The sequence below is a fragment of the Cibotium barometz genome, chromosome 15 (assembly GCF_041138505.1).
Source record: "Cibotium barometz isolate CiBa-2024 chromosome 15, ASM4113850v1, whole genome shotgun sequence".
Classification (NCBI taxonomy): domain Eukaryota; kingdom Viridiplantae; phylum Streptophyta; class Polypodiopsida; order Cyatheales; family Cibotiaceae; genus Cibotium; species Cibotium barometz.
Window position 1 is genome coordinate 17,925,120 of NC_141060.1, and position 20,733 is coordinate 17,945,852.

The window sequence follows — 20,733 nt, forward strand, 5'->3', positions numbered from 1 at the left end:
AACCCCTCTCAAGAGCCCAAATACAAATATAAAGAATTGTATGAGCAGATTTTGATAATAGTAATGCATTTGGAATGCCCTATGAAATGGCTTTTTAAACACTCGAATTTGACATCAAACAAGGCATGAGAAGTTTTAGAAATGTCCTGCCATAATTAAATGACATAAATTGAGCTTTTGCAAGGGAGGCACTGCATACCTAGCTAGGTGCAATGGGATCACTAGTCCCCCCACTGCACATAGCTAGGTATGTGGTGCCTCCCTTGTAGAAGCTTGATCCTCCGCCCCCCACCGCACCTAGGTAGGTATGCAGAGCCTCCCTGCAGAAGCTCATGATGTTAAACACTAAAAGGGGGGAGGGGATTTTTTCCCACAAGGTAAACTTTCCAAAACTTGTGAGGGAGAATCATCAATTTTGACTTTTCTCACAAGCAAGAATTGTATATTCACAGGATCACTAGAAATTTGTTGGTAATAACTCACGTTAACAACTTGTTTACATGTTCACTAATTCACATATTAACAAAATGGCCGGTTGTAAGCAACTTGGCAACCCACATAACCCCGCCGAGGATTTTAAATTCTTAGTAGGCCCTGTTAGGGTCGTTAAGAATCCCAACAGAGTATATTTTATACATAAAGAAGCCCTTGTGGGCCTTTGGGGATCTTCGAAAAACTCTTTTCTAGCAATTTGTGTGTGTGTGTGTGTGTGTGTGTGTGTGTGTGTGTGTGTGAGAGAGAGAGAGAGAGAGAGAGAGAGAGAGAGAGAGAGAGAGAGAGAGAGAGAGAGAGAGAGAGAGAGACCTACAACCTTCTAGCAAAGAGGGTGTGTGTGGGCATGTGGATGCTGGCACACAGCCACAATGCACGATAGAATTACGACATTGCCCACAACAATCAGTAGTGTATTTGTGTAACAATATATGTTACACAGAGTGCCTACCTCTGAGAACTCGATCGTCGGTAATGTGGCAAGTGAGTGTCCTTTGGTAAGTAATGGCTCATCATTTTGACACTTAGTTAGTAACGCAATAAGTGAGCATCCTTTAGTAAGTAATGGCTTGTTATTCTGGTGTTTAATCGGTAACACGACATGTAAGTATCACTTTGGTGTAATCACCTTTCCTTTACCTTATTCAATCGTATGGGAATTTGGTTGATAACGCGACTAAATAATATCCTTACGTCATTTTGTCAATGAATTAGATTCAATTGACACTTGGTAAATAGCACAGATATGTAGTATCATCTGCTAGATGCACTTGTTTTCTATGCATAATATGGTATCTGGTTGGTAATGCAGCTTAAATGATGTTATATTTTTGTTTGATGTGTATGGCACTTGGTCGATCATGCGACCTATATAACGTTGTATTTTATTTTATGGCATAGTGTACACGGATGTGTGCATAGTATGTTTGTATATTTATATAGGTGCTCATTCTTGTACAAGGTTGCATATATGCATGGTGTGTAACCATATGTGTGTGCATTGTGTATGGATAGATTTTTGCATGTGAATTGATTTGATAGTTAGACAATTTTTTGAATCCGCATGTAATTTTGTGCATAACAATGTCTCTAATTAGAAAATTATTTATCGTTATGAATAGTCCCATATGCATTATGATTGTCATAATCATAATATTGTCCACAAACTGCAAACATGACTAGTTGCACATGGTTAAGAGAAAATACCACCTCTATGAGGTAGTATCGCAATGATAATGACTATAGGGATCCTCATAACTATAAAGAATCTTCTAATCAAAGATGCAATTAGGCACAAAATTACATATTTGGTGTGTATATACGCGACATGATTCTTATATAAGAATGAATGTGTATATGTGTAGGCTCGTTTGAGAGTCTGTAATTTAATCTTTTCATTTTGTTCTATTTCCCACTCATGGAATGTATAGATGAGAATGTTTCAAGTATAGCATCTTTGTTACGAAAACGTCATTTTGTCAATGAATTAGATTCAATTGACACTTGGTAAATAGCACAGATATGTAGTATCATCTGCTAGATGCACTTGTTTTCTATGCATAATATGGTATCTGGTTGGTAATGCAGCTTAAATGATGTTATATTTTTGTTTGATGTGTATGGCACTTGGTCGATCATGCGACCTATATAACGTTGTATTTTATTTTATGGCATAGTGTACACGGATGTGTGCATAGTATGTTTGTATATTTATATAGGTGCTCATTCTTGTACAAGGTTGCATATATGCATGGTGTGTAACCATATGTGTGTGCATTGTGTATGGATAGATTTTTGCATGTGAATTGATTTGATAGTTAGACAATTTTTTGAATCCGCATGTAATTTTGTGCATAACAATGTCTCTAATTAGAAAATTATTTATCGTTATGAATAGTCCCATATGCATTATGATTGTCATAATCATAATATTGTCCACAAACTGCAAACATGACTAGTTGCACATGGTTAAGAGAAAATACCACCTCTATGAGGTAGTATCGCAATGATAATGACTATAGGGATCCTCATAACTATAAAGAATCTTCTAATCAAAGATGCAATTAGGCACAAAATTACATATTTGGTGTGTATATACGCGACATGATTCTTATATAAGAATGAATGTGTATATGTGTAGGCTCGTTTGAGAGTCTGTAATTTGGTGGTTTAATAAACTAGAAGTCGAATACATTTCTCTCTTAACTATAGTTAGCAACATATTGTCCTAAGATCTTTATTGCAAGAGACCGTGGACGACTATAGTATTCACTAGCATTCATTTCCAGGTAGGCTACTCTTTTGTCATTTACTTGACAAATAAGTTAGAAAACGAACCCTCTTTTAACTACGCTCTTTCACTAAGCAAACTTATTCAAGGTTGTCTCAACACATTCAACTTCTCCCTAATCTTTTCATTTTGTTCTATTTCCCACTCATGGAATGTATAGATGAGAATGTTTCAAGTATAGCATCTTTGTTACGAAAAAGAGACTCCAAGGCATAAAAATATATACACAATTGAGTCTCAACAGATAGGTTTTAAGGTAACTCAATAGATATCAAGGACTCTTTGGCAAAAACAAATTTGATAATTTTGCGAGAAGTGTCAATAATTAGTATCCTCACTTTTATATTAATCCTTCAATACAAGATTCAAACCATGTGTATTACAACAACTGGGATATATAAGATTTTACCTGCAGTTCTACAAGTTTTGATATTATCCATAATAATTTGCACCATGTAATTTGCATCCACTTCTTTTATAACAAATATAAGCACATTAATAATGTAAGATCCAGACATAACCATGCAAGAATTGTCAACTACTTACACAAATGTCTCTTCTCTAGGTACTATAACCATTACATTGATTAATGAACGTCGTTGCATGTTACACCATCTATCACTAACTATAATGCATCCAAATATTGCTAAGAATAACTCTCTAGACTCACTCTTTTAACTTCTGTATAATATTGATCCAATAGTTCAAAGCACATAAAATAATAAGTAGATGGCAAGAACCTCAAACCAAATTCGTTAATTTTTTTATAAGTCCGATACTCTATCCACCATAAACATTGTGTTTCCTGTAAAGAAAATCACACACTACGACGAGTTATAGACATTACCACAAAAACTCTCCTACAAGGAGTTTCGATGCATAGCAATATTTCTCCAAGTGGATTGTTACCATGATGAGATACTTCCTATATAAGTTTCCCTCTTGAACTAAGATCCGATGTACATACTAATATTGCTTCTAGAGTAAAGTTCTTTAACCCATGTTGTAACTATGATGTATCAATATCTTCTCACACATGATGCATCCTTTTTTTAAAACTCCTCTCTCAAGTACTTAAGCAACGGTAACGTTTGTAGATACACGACATGATTTCTAAGGGCTACCAAGAAAGAGCTCCCTAATATGAGATGCTCTGTCATATTAAAAATATGACATAGTTTACACTCTCATTCTATAACTATAAATCACTAACCATATTTATGGTAAACTCTTGCTCTATTTCGACGAAATTTTTCTTTCTATATCTTTGCGTTTGATTTTTGTCAGTAATACCACTCTACCACTCGATTCTGCACCTCTTCCATACTTAACAATTCTACGTCTTTATAAACAACACAATATTTACTGAGACAGAATCACAAAATAATACACAAATACTCTTTCGAACGACATTCAACAAAATATAAACACATAGACAAGACGCATTGCTCCATGGACCATGATAATGTACGCTTCTAGTTTTATGAAACCCTGACATCTGAATAACACGTAATTCTATTAAAAAAATACATATTAAACAAGAACATTGTTTCTCTTTCTATGATTATGAAAATAGACTTTTCTTTCGACCAAATGCTAAGATGCAAGAAATATTGCTACAAAAATTACATGGCCATTCTTCCCTAACGATGAAAAATGGACCTTCTTTTTGTGTAAGATACAAGCAACATTCCTCCAACAAAATAACCTAACTAAATTACAAAATTAAAAAAACACAAATTTCATATATCCATTCTTTCAAGTACTCTAATGAGATTAGACTTATTTTCGTCCAATAAAGGAAACATTTTTTGCACAATTAAGAACTTAGTTCAATTTAATATACATATGACAAACAAATATTAATGACATACATAAGAACTAAATTTTGTCCAATCAAGTGTAGTTAGTCTAAACGCAAATCATTCTTTGATATTAGAACTAATCATACTTACCATCAAGAACCAATACCAATCCAATGAAAGACTCTTTGATTCTTTACTACAAGTATATCCCTTTTTACCTTTGTCTCAAGGTGTAAAATGTGATCATGGATTACGTTGAACTTAATAAGAGTCGATGACCCAATCGTCCCACACACAAGCCTTCTGACAAATTGACTACCTAATTAAGAATCAAATCCAGCTCAAAATTGTAGGAATTAAGGACTTATTGCTCAGTAAACTTAGGTTTGTCCACGAAAAAAGTTTTCAAACCCTTAGAAGAATCTCTCCCCAAGAGATGTGCCTATTACACACTCTCTCTCTCTCTCTCTCTCTCTCTCTCTCTCTCTCTCATACAGATATGCTCAACAGAACTCTTCGGAACCTTCTAAAAATTTCAAAAAAGTAATTACAAAAAGCCTTACTAGTAGTCCTCAAAAAACCATTGAGTACAGAGTAAAAGCAAAGAAATTCATAGATGCGACACACATACATACACCAAGTAGTATTAATGTTGTGAGTGTGCATGTGCATGTGCACATGAATCATCCACTATAGATCAGTAAATTTTAAGGACATACACCGAGAGAAACAGCCTCGAAATCAGGGTATGATGCTTGGACTCTCATACATGTGCAATACATATACAAAAGGGGCATTGCTTGTGCCCAATGCCTGGTCTCACATCATACGGAATGGAAGCTGAGACGAATCGCTATTATGGTGTGGATATGGGGATTGACTCTAATATGTATGGAAGACTAGAAGTGTGTGCGATCCTCGCTCGAGGTTCTTGTAACTAGGGGCAATGTGGGTGGTGTAATAGGTGAAGGATGATCCTCCATCCATTGCGCACTTACTGAGACATCGGCATTACATCATTAATTGATGCTGTGCCCCCTTGGGTTTGTCATGCATGTCCATGTGAAGTTATCATATCCTCCATGTCCATGTGAAGTTATCATAGCCCTCCCATAAAGAATCCTCACATGCATGTCCATGTGAGGTTACCATAACCCTCCCATAAAGAATCCTCACATGCATGTCCATGTGAGGTTACCATAACCCTCCCATAAAGAATCCTCCTGAAGGCATCCCAAGAGAGTAGAAAATTGCATGGTAAATCAACAAAGCAGTGGCATGAAATCCAAGTGAATAAAAAACTTCTGGGTGGACTACTTTACCTCGTTAAGATGGGTTTTGCTGCCTGAGACAAAGCTCTTCAATCTCCACCTTGGCATTCTTAAAAGGCAGGATTTTTATCAACTTGCGCTCACAAAGTACTTCAACTTCAGCAAGAAAGACTGCAATCAGAGGCCTGTGGTCTGAGAGAGTCAGTTCTTCTCGCCTATATGACAACTGCTTTAATCCCTTCCCATGCCACAATATGCGATCACACCTACACAAGGTGAATTTTTGTCAGATTTTCCATCTGATCAAGAGTTATCTCCGAGCGCACTCATGTGTGTGTGTGTGTGTGTGTGTGTGTGAGAGAGAGAGAGAGAGAGAGAGAGAGAAGTGAGTGGCTATGAAGTTCTTCAAACCATAAATTATATATATATATACATGGTAATCAACCATAACACTATATATCTATCAACTTCATTATACGTAGTATGGACTAGATAGTACAACATTCCCACTAACATCATCAGTTCCCAATAGTGGGTGTAGAACTCTGTATGAAGATATGCACTCACACGCATGCATGTGCACGAGAACACACATGCGTGCGCACGCGCACGCGCACACATAAGATATATTCACACAGAGGCCTTGTTACTGAGTTTCTGTCAAACCTCCGGAGATGCAGGGCAGACTCAGCCGTAATGAAGCCTAGTACTAAGGGAAGAAGCAAATAGGAAGATTTAGTACAGCAAATAAGTTGAGTAGTTGATAGGGAAAAATGCGCTGCTAAAGATAGAAAGAATTAGCACACTATCAACTGGCCCCAACTCAAACAAAAACTTCACAATGTGAAATCTGCATGTCTTCTAATACGGCTGAATTATATATCTAGCCAGGAACATGCATGTTATATACTCAAGAGGTAGTCGACCACAAGACTATATAACTATCAACTTCATTATATGTAGTATGGACTAGATACTATGGCATCCCCACTAACGTCAGCAGTGCCCAAATTTTTAATGCTTGATTTCTTACCATGCTGGTGTGCGATGATTTTCTCCAGGTTTTGCATTCTCTCCAACATAACAGTTGGAGTTGATTGCATATTTGTATGTCGGCGCAAATGCTATCAAGCCCTCCTGCCATCCATCAAATATATGTCCTTTCTGCATTTCTTGCCTCAGCTACAGCCAAAAAGCATAGCAATCACATCAGACACACACACACACTCATTTTATCATCAAGATGTCCTCCAAGCATTTCTTAATTCAACAATACAATGCAAGAACAACACAGATTAAGGAAGCCATTAGATACAGAGCATACCGCACCCAACACTAATGAAAAGTAAGGTGCTAAGACACTCGTAACAAACCAAGCATGTGTGTTCTCCTTTTCAAACTCTTGCATATTCTACACTAAGTGAGCTTCTCATGTGTTAAAGCATGAATGCAATCAACATGCCTCTACGTACACAATACGACAAACCGGATTCCCTGCAGTACCTAATCATCTTGCTAATGTTGTTACTTTTACATTCTCAAGCACGAAATGACTCCGTAACTGGCAAACCAAGTAGTGTGATTAATCAAAGCAATGTGCTAGCCATGTACCTGGTCTTTCTCAAACAGAGCAGTCCAGTCCTCTCTTGCCACAAGGAGCCTGGCATCACTGTTTCGCACATTGAACCGATAATTCAAGTCTCCAAGCCAAATTACTCGGCTGCAACATGCGACACCAAGAAAAATCCTCAGTCATAGAAAACAGTTCTATATCTACATGATTAACACATACTAGACATACTTCCTACATCCAGGTGACCAAACTAAATATCAGTAAGCATGCATGCATACATACATACGCATGTATATTAGATCACTTGAGCGAAATGCAAAGATACACAATGGTTCAGATCAAACCCTCTCTCTCTTGTAAGTGAAAGAATAAACACTTTAGCTTACTCATGCTCCCAGATAGTATTTGGAACATCTGTACCAGACATTTTGGTAAAAGGGAAATGAGTGCGCTTCAAAATCTCCGCTATGTCCGCATTTCTGCGAAACTCATCTCCGCCTTTCTCTCCGGATGTCAGATGGGTGCAAACAAAACAAAAACTAGTCTCGTAAAGCACCATACTCACTGAGATAGAACCCTGCATTCAAAGAGATAAGCCACGATTACCGCAGACAAATTGGCATAACAAAAGCTTTTGGCTAATGCTTTCACATCTCTCATTATGACAGTGAATGACACTTATCATACTGCCATTAGTCTTGCACTTGCACTTCAGCCTGAGGCATGTATGTGTGTATGCCTGTATGTACATGAGTGTGAGTGTCCACTATATTAGTAACAGGTATATTAGGCATGTATGTGTGTATGCCTGTATGTACACGGGTCTGAGTTTGTATGTACATACGAGTGTATGTATGTTAGTATATTTGTACATACATAATTATGCATGCAGGTGTGTGTGTGTGTGTGCAACACAATTTTCTAAGACGGGGAGGAGGGAATGCAGATGATAGACCAACACACATGCACAAGAGAGAGGCAGTGAGTGACCTTGTTTCCCAAGCAACCCATAATGCCGAGTCCAACACACGAGACTGTCAAATTCTGTATGTAGCGCCGCAACTTCCTGCGAACCCAGATAGAGATGTGTATGCCAACCATCTGCTTGCTAGCAACTCTCACATACCGTATCTGTTTCTTGATAGGGGTGGTGGAGTTGCTAAGAAGCCTGGACAAAGGAGAAAATGAGGATCTACTGACCGCATCTTTGTCTGTTGATCCACCATCATGGGGGTGATCAAAGGAAGAGAGCCAGTCTATGGGTTCAGACTCGGTTCTTTTGTGGCGTGCCGTGTTGAGGTCAATACACTCAATTCTTCTATAGACTTCGAGTAAATTCTTCTTGGCATCATGCGCTTCTTGATCATCATGTGCTTTTGATGATGGAGGCGTCTCTAAAGGTATAAAGCTAGTTTCTTCATCAATGAGGATGCGCTCGGTATCAATCTCAGCATCCTCCAAATGCATATCAGAAAATTCTGATGCAAACTCTCCATGTGGTGTGGTGGGTGCGCTATGAGATTTGATGTTCTTCTGGTGTGTTCTGTTCAAGGTTTCACGTATCAAAGCTTGCCATTTGAGTGCGGGCCCATCGTCTTCGACACCAAAGACAGTGCCAGCATTCAAAGGCACAATCTCTTGAAAACTGCAGACATGACCAAGACAATTTGATAAGCATGCATACATCTAGATACATTCATTAAGCATGCATACATATGTACCATATTGAATCTACATATGAGGCAAGGATGCACATATGGTTTGGTATGATAAGCACATACATTATGAAAAAAGAAGCTAATGGGCTACGATGTATTGTGGGTACCAATAAGCCCATCAAGGGCTAAGATGCACAATGCAATCTACAGAATGTGTAAGTTCTACATCATGTGTAACTAGGTATGCCAATGTATCAATCATGTGCATATACCTAAATCATGTATAAGTTCTAGGCATTATGTGATTTAGGCAACATTAGGCATCACATGATATCCATATGATGAGCTGTGTCAGATCATGCAAGCATAGATCTACTTGATGCCAAAGTTTATCGAAAACATCATGATTCGTGAGAAACAAAGCGATAAGAATGGGGTATCCTACCCTAACACATATACATCTGCAGGATCATTCATCACTAGCCAGTCTTTTAAGTCTAGATGCAGAGGTGGTGTTCTCCCAGCAACATTCCACGTACAGACGGCCACCCTGCATCACCACATCCGTATATTAAAGATCCTTAAAAGAGATACCAGAGGATAATCAGAGTTGTTGGTTTGCATACTTCAGCTCTTCTGTATTGATGTATTCTCTGTTCAATGTCTTCGAGTATCTCCTCGTAGTGTCACCTTGCCTTCTTAAAGCTTCTAAAAACAGACAAGTCAACATCATGAACTGAATTTTACTTGCTCATGCTCATGTACAAAGCTTGGATAAATCCAAGCGAGACATAGGTGGAGATGAGGTGTGCATCTCTCATCCTTCCCACCCTTTCTAGACAGCAAAGGGGAGTATTTTTTGGTTGCAAAGATTTGTGAAGCCACTGATGTGGTCTCTGTATACATATTTTTGGGATTAACATCAATTCTTTCAGGTAAAATTGCAGCTCAAACACTAATCATAATCCCACATATAGTAAATTTGCACCTACGGTTTATACTGTCCTACATTGAGTAATAATTCTGTGCTCAGAAAATACCATCGGATTCACATTCGCTTCGACTCTCCGTATCTTCAGCAATAAGATCATCTGCACTAAATTTATCTCCAGTGGTTTTAATTTTGAGCCACTTCTTCATCATCATGCGCGGCCATAGTAACTGCATGCAAAAATATTCTAGTAAGATCTGCCATCAAAATACACTGGAATTGTAATGAGATGGTGCAATAGGAGAAAAATACAGCATTAATGTAAAAGAGGAATTAAACATAGAGGGTGAATAGTAATGAGTTTCCTCGGTATGGTAGTGTGCGAGAAACTAAGCATGCTAGAGGCATCCATTGCTCTGATGTACCAACATCTTGGTCATGGCATGACTGATAAGAAATTGGGCTGTTTTATAATTAAGAAAGACCTGCATATAGAACATCGGATCTGAGCAGCTATAAATATAGGCTAAGCTAATGGTCCTTTTCCACATCATGTTTTTTGCACAAGCCCATCTTAGCAATCTCTAGAGAAACATTAAAAATCATGTTCAATGGAAAAGTGATTGTCATACACCGAATTTGTTCCGTAACAATAACCTAGTGTAATGCTGCATCATGTTGATGCTAAATCTAAAGATTGCATAGCCCCATCTAAATGAACCATATCCCCTCGGCAAAAGATCAATGATTCCTCAAAACCCTTTAGAACTTTTGACAATTTTCGTCGCGTTGAATTTAAATTGAGATCCTCACATTTGTGCAGAGGAGAAGCCTTCCATGTTTATCTGCTTAAGCTTGATGTTGATTGATGCTTTGATATGATGGTGAATACGCTTACCTCGCCTCGCTTCTTCCTTGGCTTATGCATTTCCATTGATTCAGCATACAAAATCAAGGGAGCCTCTCTGCAATTATGTGTCAATCATGATCAGAAGATAGCATGCGTGTGTACAAGTTCATAGCATGCGCAGGTATGTGTAAACACCATAAAATACTTTCGATAAACTGGACACACACACACACACCAACATTCTGTGTATGCGCAATACTCACTTTAGGCAGACAGAAGCATCGCCCACACACACACAAACATTTGGGTATTTAAGTGTGTATGTGCAAAACCCAGGTGCAGAGAGACATACATGCACGACTGCACGCTCTCTCTCTCTCTCACACACACACACACATGTATAAACACACACACACAGTGACACACTTACATTCGCCAGCTACAGGTGTTTGTTTGTGTGTGTGTGTGTGTGTGGGGAAAGAGAGCGTGACTGAGTGTTTCACGGGGTGTACCTAGCTTGAAAATTTGAAGTAGGCAGAATCACTAAATTAGTTGTTTTTCGAAGTGAATGCAGTACACTTTGAGAATGAAGCGAATAGGATTCTTTAAAATGAATTGAGATATATATATATATATATATATATATATATATATATGCATGCAGAAAGTAAAGTGTGTGATAGAAAGAAAGAGCCAAGTAGCTAAGGAAATGGAGACACGTGAGTGAGAGAGAGAGAGAGAGAGAGGAAAAGCAGAGAACTTGAGTAGAGAGAGAAGAGAACTCCAGAGAAGATAGGATGTGAAGCATAGGAGAGCAAAAAGAGAGTAGAGAGAGAAGAGAGGGAAAGAGGACTAACTTCTAAGGAGAGAATTGAGTAGAGAGAGAAGAGAACTCTAGAGAAGATAGGAAGTGAAGCATAGGAGAGCAAAAGGAGAGTAGAGAGAGAAGAGAGGGAAAGAGGACTAACTTCTAAGGAGAGTGAAAAAGAAATGTGTCACGTGTGTGTGTGTGTGAGAGAGAGAGAGAGAGAGTTACATTTTGTGTATTCCGATATAATTTGGGTCACTTCAAGTGAAATATAATCTTGATAAATAGTCCTTACTACTTATATTTAAAATTTTCTACGACTTGGTTAGTTATAAATATAATCTTGATAAATAGTCCTTACTACTTATATTTAAAATTTTCTATGACTTGGTTAGTTATGTCCAAGTTAAATTAGCTTTTCATCTTTTGGCCCGCCATAGATATTTTTGCAATTAGTTCAACTCCACAAAGTCCATTTTTCTTCTTTTGGCCTTGCTATAGGATAGGCAAGGATTAGTATTTGGTATTTTTGCTTTTGCCTAGGATAACTTTCTATTATCTATCCCTGTTTTTAAAATAATTTGATTCATTAATTAGTTTAGGGGAGGAGGGGTTGGAAATGTGAAGCTTGGAGGGTTTTAAAAAAAAGGGGGGGGGAGGGGGACGTGTGCCTGGCACGTGTCGGACACACGTCCCCCTCCCCCCCTTTTTTTTTGTTTTTTGTACTTTCGTTTCTCTCTCTCTCTCTCTCTCTCTTCGTGGATAGCATCTCTGTTCGTGGACAGCAGGCGAGAGCAGGTCTGTATTCGTGGACTTGCGGGTAGGTGAGAGCAGCCCTCTCTCTCTCTCTCTCTCTCTACTTGCTGGAGCCGTGAAGGGAGGTGTGAGGGCATCCTTCCAAATGAAGTGACCTATGCGTGCATCCTCAAAGTCTGTGTTGCGATTGGAGCCATTGACAAGGGGAAAGAATTCCATGATTTGGCAGGGGCTATTGGAGCATCATATTGTGGTGGGTGGTGTTGTCATGGATAGAGAGAGAGAGAGCCGGATGAAGTGACCTATGCGTGCATCCTCAAAGCCTGTGCTGCGATTGGAGCCATTGACAAGGGGAAAGAATAGGCAGGGACTGTTGGAGCATCATATTGTGGTGGGTGGTGCTGTCGTGGAGAGAGAGAGAGAGAGAGAGAGAGCGGTGCTGGGTTGTGCTGTCGTGGGACAAAGAGAGAGAGAGAGAGAGAGAGAGAGAGAGAGAGAGAGAGAGAGAGAGAGCCGGTTGCGATTGATTGTGCTGAGTGGTGCTGTCATGGAGAGAGAGAGAGAGAGAGAGAGAGAGATCCGGTTGTGATTGGAGCCATTGACAGGGGGAAGAAAGTCTGTCGTAAACAGAGAGAGAGGCTAGAAAGAGAGAGTGAGGTGGAGTCTAGAGAGAGGGAGAGATGGTAGAGAGAGATAAAAGCATTCAATTTTGAAATTTGGGGATGGTATGGGGGGACCTATTGAAAAATAAAAAGAGGTATAGCTGGGGCTGAGGGGTGGAATGGGGCCGGAAAAAAACTTTCTATTATATTCTCTCATTACAACTTATGGTCTTCTTCTCTCTTGAACTTTCTAGGCAATTTATTAAGATTGCTTCCTGCAAGTCCCAATATATTATATTCACTCATTGTAACTTATGGTCTTTTTCTCTCTCTTGTTTCATAATCATTATATCTAACATGTTGAATAGAAAGGAGTAGAAATTTTGTAAAATATTTAATTAAATGAAAATTCATTAGTTAAATCAAAAGATTCCATTTTCAATAAAATGCAAAAGGCAAGGGTGTTTGAGGGTTAAATTTTTGGCTTTTTTTACTGTTTAAAAAAAGCCCTTGTACCTCTCTCTCTCTCTCCTCATTGCACAGCGTTCGCGTCTCTCTCTCTCTCTCTCTCTCTCTCTCTCTCTCTCTCTCATGGTAAGGGCGGCAGAGCAGCGCATCAGGTTTTTCTCTCTCTCTCTCTCTCATTCATGTCCACAGGAGCACGACCAACACTCTCTCTCTCAAGTGGAAGGGGCTGGTGGGCAGCAGAGATTCGTGCCCTCCCTACCTTCTTTCTCGTTTTTGGTCTGCTGCTGTTGACCTGCTGCACCGACCCTACTTGCCCTCATTGCCCTATTGTGCTAGAGAAAGAGCAGATGCAGGTGGGAGAGAAAGAGTAGAGAGAGAGAGAGTTTGATGGGGCATGGCAGAGAGAGAGAGCTGTCGTGCAGACTTGGCCGAATGAGAGAGAGAGAGAGAGAGAGAGAGAGAGAGAGAGAGAGAGAGAGGCAGGGGAGCATGGCGGGCTGTCGTGCAGAGGTTCGTGAGAGAGAGAGAGAGAGAGAGAGAGAGAGAGAGAGAGAGAGAGACCTTGGCACGCACATGGCAGGAGGAGACAGAGAGAAAGATATTGAAGTTATATATATATATATATATATATTATAATATGTATACCATTCAACTTTCGTAAAATGGATGTGGATTTTTGGGGTGAGGAAGGGCGTGGTTGAGCTTACAAAATCCCAGGGTGGTCGGGGGAGAGAAAAAATAAATGAAAATCACAGCAATTTGAAGAACCGAACATAAAAAATATGGGGTACGCCTATAGCATTCGTTCGGGCTAGCAAACCCATTTCGATAAAAGGGTGTTTGAGAACACCGCTTTTATCTACTCCGGGCCCTAGGAGGATTGGATACCCCTCAGTCCACCGTTCAGGTGCAACAATCCGAGATCGAACACAGACGCATTTGGGGTACGCCTATAGCATTTGTTCGGGCTACACCGAGTGAGCAAACCCATTTCCATAAAAGGGTGTTTGAGAACACCGCTTTTATCTACTCCGGGCCCTAGGAGGATTGGATACCCCTCAGTCCACCGTTCAGGCACAACAATCCGAGATCGAACACAGACGCTTTTGGGGTACGCCTATAGCATTCGTTCAGGCTACACCGAATGAGCAAACCCGAAAATAAAAAATATTGACGATTTCAAATTTTATTTTCATTCTCCGGGCCGGCCGCTATGAATTTAGCAAGAAGCAGGAGCCATAAATAGCACATCACTTTATAGTTTATTTATCTATTGATTTTATATATCTACATTTATTTGAAGAAAGAGATTTTATTCATAAAGTAAAGTTGAAACTAATTTCTATATATATATATATATAACATTAAAATTTTAATTTTAAGATGACATGCCATGAAAAGAAATAAAGTATTAGTATAAGCTTTAAACCTAAGAAAAAAGCATTTTAAAATAAATGTAAGAATTGTGGAAAGCTTTCCACGATGGATGGTCTATCATTGAGAGTACGTGTGGGTGAACCACAACTTAAATTCATACAAGTAAAGAGTATGAAAATATGAGTCTAAAGACAAAGAGAGAGATAGAGAGATATATATATATATACCTTCCTTTATGATGTTTTTCTTGGAAGTGAAGCTCCACATTCCAGTGCTCGAAAAAAATGGCATTTACATGTAAATTTACCGGCTAGATTTCAAAAAAACCGGCTATATATTGACCATGCTCTTACATTTAAGGGCTGAAATTTACTGGTTTTAGTGTATATTACCGGTAAAATCACTAATTTTAGTACTAAATCCCAGTTTTATTTTTAGAAGCCTTTATTTTTAAGGGTTGGGAAAAAGATTTTTTTCGAGAACTGCCACATTCTTTTTCCTTGGGAGAAGATAAAATAATCAAAAAGTTCTCATCATGATGCAACCCTTTTTCTTGGGAGAAGAGAAGACTTTATGATGGTAAAACAAGCTTAAATGATGACTTTCTCTACCATGGAAAGAAATAAAGTATTAGTATAAGCTTTAAGCGTAAGAAAAAATAACAGGTGGTGTTTACACTTTCCACATCAACAAAAATCAAATATCATATCCTTCTATAAGCTTCAACTCATGAGTGATAAGTGGGGCTTTCCAAGCCTAAGCGACAATTCTTAAAAGAAATAAATAAGAAAGATACTAATGAAATTTACTTACCTCACTGCCACTCCTAATCATCATAACTCCTTAGCACACAAAACCAAGATCCCTTAGTTGTAATGATTTCTTTTGCAAAGATAAAATATGGAACCAAACACTAAGGCCTTTGCCGACTGGCAGATCAATATAATGGACGTTATTTCTATTGTGCCACGTGTCCTCAAAGCATGAGAGATAACTTTTCTCTCCTTTATTCTTGCCTTTTTTGTCCCCCACCCCCCCCTCTTTTTACGATGTGCACATCCATTATACCCTTCAACGTTTTTCGAATTCACTCGCCTCTGCCCTGCAATGGTATATCCCTTTTAATTGTAATTAATTCTCCTAACTAAGGTTGGCCACCTTTTTGTCAAGAAGTTGCATGCATGACACGTCCTACTACTTGCACTTTACCCTACCTTACAAGTGAGAGAGAGAGAGAGAGAGAGAGAGAGAGAGAGAGAGAACCTGCGCGGCCTGCTTGCCTGCACTTACCCTACCTTTGCAAGAGAGAGAGAGAGAGAGAGAGAACCTGCGCGGCCTGCTTGCCTGCACTTACCCTACCTTTGCAAGAGAGAGAGAGAGAGAGAGAGAGAGAGAGAGAGAGAGAGAGAGAGAGAGAGAGAGAGAGAGAGAGAGAACCTGCACGTCCTGTATTGGTATCCTACCTTGCAAGTGAGAGAGAGAGAGAGAGAGAGAGAGAGAGAGAGAGAGGGCGAGAGATTCACCTTCCTCAAGGTCTACAACAGGTATCTCTCTCTCTCTCTAACCCGTTTTGTGTGTGCAGGGTAAAGAAGACGGGTGCTACATGCAAGTAAAGAAGAAAAACACAAGCTGCTACCCTACCATAGTTTGCGGGTCTCTCTCTCTCTCTCTCTCTCTAATGTGCTTAGTGTGTGCAGGGTTACATATACGAAAGGTTTGCCTGCGAAGACAATCAGTTGTGCGAGGGAGATTTGTTGCCTGCAGAGACACCATCTCTCTCTCTCTCTCCCTCCCTCTCTCTCTCTCTCTCCCCAAAGCATGTGGAGAGAGAGAGTGTGTGTGTATATGTGGTATGGGGTAGAGAGAGAGAGAGAGAGTGAGAGAGAGAGAGAGTGTGTGTGTGTGTTTTGTGGGGTTTGTGTGTGTGTGTGTGTGTGTGTGTGTGTGTGTGTTGAGAGCTCGGCAGCAAGCATTCGTCGGCAGCTTGACGACGACGGAGAGTATATGGGGATTGAGGACGGCCACAACCAGCAGGAGGTTGCCGCAGGGTGAGGACAGGTTGCCATAGGGTGAGGACGGGTGATCGACAACAGGTTGCTACATGGCCACCACAACAAGGTCGGACAGCATGGCTCCCACAGCAAGGTCGAATAGCATGGCCAACACAACAAACAACATGACCTTTTGTGAAGAGTGGAGGAAATGCCATGTAAGAAACCACCCAACCTTGCCCTTTATAGGCTCCCCTGAACACACATGGGCGGCCATTTCGCAGGACCCTTGTCCTCACATTACCCTCCCCCCCCTCAAGAAATGTTTTCGTCCTCGAAAAATGTTTTCGTCCTCGAAAAAAAAGGTAGGGAAACACTTCTTAATAAGCGTGGAGACATTCTCCCAAGTGGATGCTTCTTCAGGTCTATCTTTCCACTTGAGTAACACCTAACACGATGCCTTGTGCGAAGCTCATGAGTGTCCAAAACTCTTTCTGGTTCATGAGGCATGCTCAGTGGTTTGATAAGGTCAACTAACACACCTGTGTCAATGACATTATCACTCTGTCCCAGCTGTCTACGTAAACGGCTAACATGAAAGACAGGATGAACCCTAGAGTGCTCTGGAAGAGCTAACTTATAAGCCACTGGACTTACATGTTTTAGAATGGTAAACGGTCCACAAAACCTTGGTGAGAGTTTAGCCACTAGTCTCGCCTTCAGACTTTGTGAATGCTCCGGAACTTTGAGAAAAACCTTTTCCCCTTCGTGAAAAGAAACGAGACAACGGTTTTTGTCGGCATACTTCTTGTATCTATCTTGAGCTTGATTAACATTCTGTTGAGCAACTCGGAGCATGTCAAAGTGACCCTGCAAGAAATCCTTGACCCTTTTGGTTGCCAAGCCCACCGTTAACCAGTGACCTAGGTTGATAGTCGTACATAAGCATGAATGGACTAAATCCAGTAGTCACATGCTTACAACTATTGTAAGCAAACTCCAAAATGGGCAAGTAGTCTTCCCAATTGGTTTGCTTCTTGCTAACATATGCTTATAGCATATCCTCTAGCACTTGATTAACCCTTTCCGTTTGACCATCCGTTTGTGGATAATCTGTTGTACTTAGGTTAAGGCGTGTTTCCTATTGGGCTAAAGACCATCATGCCCGGTCTCTTGACCACCCAGTGTGAACGTCCACTAACTACTAACTCTCTCATTCTTTATTCTTTGAGCTTAATGCCTAATAAGCTACAGAGTGGTAGCACCAATAGGTGTGTCTCTCCTTCTCTTTCCCTCTCTCCTCGGTTGTGTGCTCTCCCCAATCCCCAACAATTGGTATTAGAGCAGAGGTCGTCTACGAGCGTGAGTGCGTCGTCGATTGCAAGGGGTAAGCTGAAAATTCAGTGTGTGTGTGTGTGGTTGGGTCAAGATCTACAGCAGCAAGGGCAAGATCTGTAGAAGCAGGAGAGCGGGAAGTTAACCCTGCGTCAAAATTTTTCGAACCCATACCCTACCAAAATCGGTCGATCTGAGCAAAAGCAAGTACTATGTACCTGGGTCTGCACAAAAATGGTCAAATTCGATCATCTTCACACTCAAAATGGCAATTTAAATTTTCCTGCCCGTAATCCTATTTCGGTGCAGTGTGTGTGTTGCAGGACACTGTAGCACACTTGAGAGTATTGATTCTCTATAGATGGAGTGATCTTGTGTCATCTTGAGTAGTACGAGGCATCCAGAGGTTACAAGTACACTTTCACAGCAGGCGTAGGTGCATGTGCAGGTACTCCGAGTGTAGTGACAGGTACAGGTGGCCATAGATCTGCGGCCTTACAGACAGTGAGAGCTTGTTTGTTCAATGATTGGCCTTGCCAGTGTTGCATATGAGCATAGTATGCGTGTGTACATCTATGCCACCATATGCTTCTCGTACAGTGAGTTGAGTCGTTGCTTCATTTTGAGACTGTACACTAGGTGTACTTTGTCTTTTGTTATTCAAGTACATTTGCAAGTGACATTGGGCAGAGGTTTCTACATGTCAGACGCACTTGGGTTGTGTATTGCTATATGTGGTGAGCAATTGATGAGCAGTTGATGCTCAGTGAGAGCTGTGAGCACTCTCGGGTTTAGTTTTGTGATGCCATACGGAACAAGCAGTGAGAGCAGTGTTGGAGGCATGGTATTCATGCATCCAGGATGATCTTTTGATGCCATTTTTGGCTTGCACGTTGTGAGCAGGTTTATGCGAATATAGTGTGTATTTGTAGGTGGCATCATGATGACAATGATTGCAAGTGTTTGAGCGTGGTGGTTTGCCTTGAGCATCTTTCGTGCAGTCATAGGTTGAGCAATTATTTGCTCACGTGGGAGATTTATGCATTGTGAGCTCATGTGATTTGAGCTAGTTGCTAAGAGAGCAGGTTACATAGGTTTTGGCAAGCATTTATTGGCATGGTTGTGGGCTGATTTGTAGCCATCTTGGATGCTCAGTTGATGCACAACTTGTTCATAGATTTGGTGCTCATGTATATTGCCATGTGGATGCACTTAGTGCATGCTTTCCGGACATGAGGTTCCGTGATTCACCTTTTGGCACAGTGGGCTGATGAGTTTTGAGCATCGTTTACACTTGGTTTAGCATCTCGCCAGGTTTTGCCTTTTGCCATAGTGCATGTGTGGGATAGTTTTTGCAGGTTATTGCGGATGTGTTAGGCACTTGTTTTGTGTTATGTATGTTCTCATGCGGTTGATTTACGTGAGTTGAGCTTTGGGGCAGCTCATGTATCTTTGAGTGCATGTTTATTTTTCGCGTGTTTATGGTTATTTGAGTTATATAGCCATTTTACGTCGAAACTCTGGCAAAATTTTCCCATGAGTTTGTGACTTTATGCACATGTTTCTCACCATGTTTGACTTGAGTTTAGCACTCAGTTTGGCTTGAGTTTACTTGCCAGTTATTACAGGTGGTTGACAGGTTTTGTCAACAGTTGGCTTGATAGTCGTTTGGCACTCAGTGGTTGCGTTGCCATTGTGTTTTTTGGCATTGCCTAGTTACAGTGGCATTTGCTCTTGCAGTTTGAGTGCTTGTCTCACCATTGGTAGTCGGATTGCCAGAGGATAGTTATGTGTATGGCTTGAGTTGTCTACTCGCCATATCTTTCGGGTTTACTGACATTGTTTTGGCACTGGTACCTAGTTTGTGGTCACATTGTGAGCGTTTTTTCTCTTTCTTTGTGGATTACGGCTATAGTACTTCGTGCTTAGGTTGTGGACTGCATTGCGGTTTATGTGTTACTCTCTTCAGCAGTTCTTTGGTGTGCGTGAGACATTGTGGACTGCATTGCGGTTTATGTGTTACTCTGTTCAGCAGTTCTTGGGTGTGCGTGAGACATTGACTCTGTTCAGCAGTTCTTGGGTGTGCGTGAGACATTGTGAGATATGTCTGAGTCCAGTGAGATGCCTAGAGTTAGCGGCAGGTCTCATGAGAGAGACATGACATTTTGGCATTGTGGACATAGAGGGCACTTCAAATGACGTTGTTTCAGGCGTATGAGACAATGCAGGAGACATCACAAACTTGATGCTATGGCTTTGACTAGAGTGGATGCATGTGTAGCGTACAAGGCTACTTATGACAGTGATGTCGAGTTTGCATCCACCTTCTCTCCTGATTTTCTTATGTTAATTGATGGCACATGATTACCTTCACAGTTGATGCTAGATACACATGCTACGTTTCACGTTATAGTGGTTTAAAACGTATGCTAGTGGTATGTTTTGACATGTGCGTTTAGCTGATGGTTCAGTGTTTGACATAGTGGGTGCAGGAGATGTGACATTGTCATTGCCGAGTGGTGCATC

At 40.4% G+C, this 20,733-nt stretch overlaps 1 protein-coding gene across 4 annotated transcripts; it reads right to left on the reverse strand.

Moving 5' to 3' along the window:
* Nucleotides 1–5,177: 5,177 nt before the first annotated feature.
* Nucleotides 5,178–11,485, reverse strand: LOC147631020 (type I inositol polyphosphate 5-phosphatase 4-like). Of its 4 annotated transcripts, none has more exons than XM_086809354.1 (11): nucleotides 11,383–11,485; nucleotides 10,919–10,985; nucleotides 10,130–10,250; nucleotides 9,716–9,794; nucleotides 9,535–9,639; nucleotides 8,422–9,076; nucleotides 7,818–8,008; nucleotides 7,470–7,578; nucleotides 6,892–7,040; nucleotides 5,910–6,124; nucleotides 5,178–5,810 (listed from the first exon to the last, which is right to left on the reverse strand). In XM_086809354.1, exons 2-10 carry the CDS (start codon nucleotides 10,952–10,954, stop codon nucleotides 5,914–5,916), a joined length of 1,656 nt encoding a protein of 551 aa, XP_086665480.1. In that variant the 5' UTR covers nucleotides 10,955–10,985; nucleotides 11,383–11,485; the 3' UTR covers nucleotides 5,178–5,810; nucleotides 5,910–5,913. The 4 variants fall into 4 exon arrangements, with proteins under 4 accessions (XP_086665480.1, XP_086665478.1, XP_086665481.1 ...); XM_086809352.1 differs by having other exon boundaries at nucleotides 9,716–9,797; XM_086809355.1 differs by having other exon boundaries at nucleotides 9,716–9,797; nucleotides 10,130–10,505; nucleotides 11,134–11,449.
* Between the last annotated feature and the right edge of the window lie 9,248 nt (nucleotides 11,486–20,733).

Excerpts from the sequence above, each read along its gene's own strand:
- LOC147631020 (XM_086809352.1), bottom strand. The coding sequence starts at position 10,954 with ATGGAAATGCATAAGCCAAGGAAGAAGCGAGGCGAG. Across the intron at positions 9,640-9,715 it reads ATCAATACAGAAGAGCTGAA|GGTGGCCGTCTGTACGTGGA; the intron begins GTATGCAAACCA and ends GTGGTGATGCAG. Across the intron at positions 8,009-8,421 it reads TGGGTTGCTTGGGAAACAAG|GGTTCTATCTCAGTGAGTAT; the intron begins GTCACTCACTGC and ends CTTTGAATGCAG.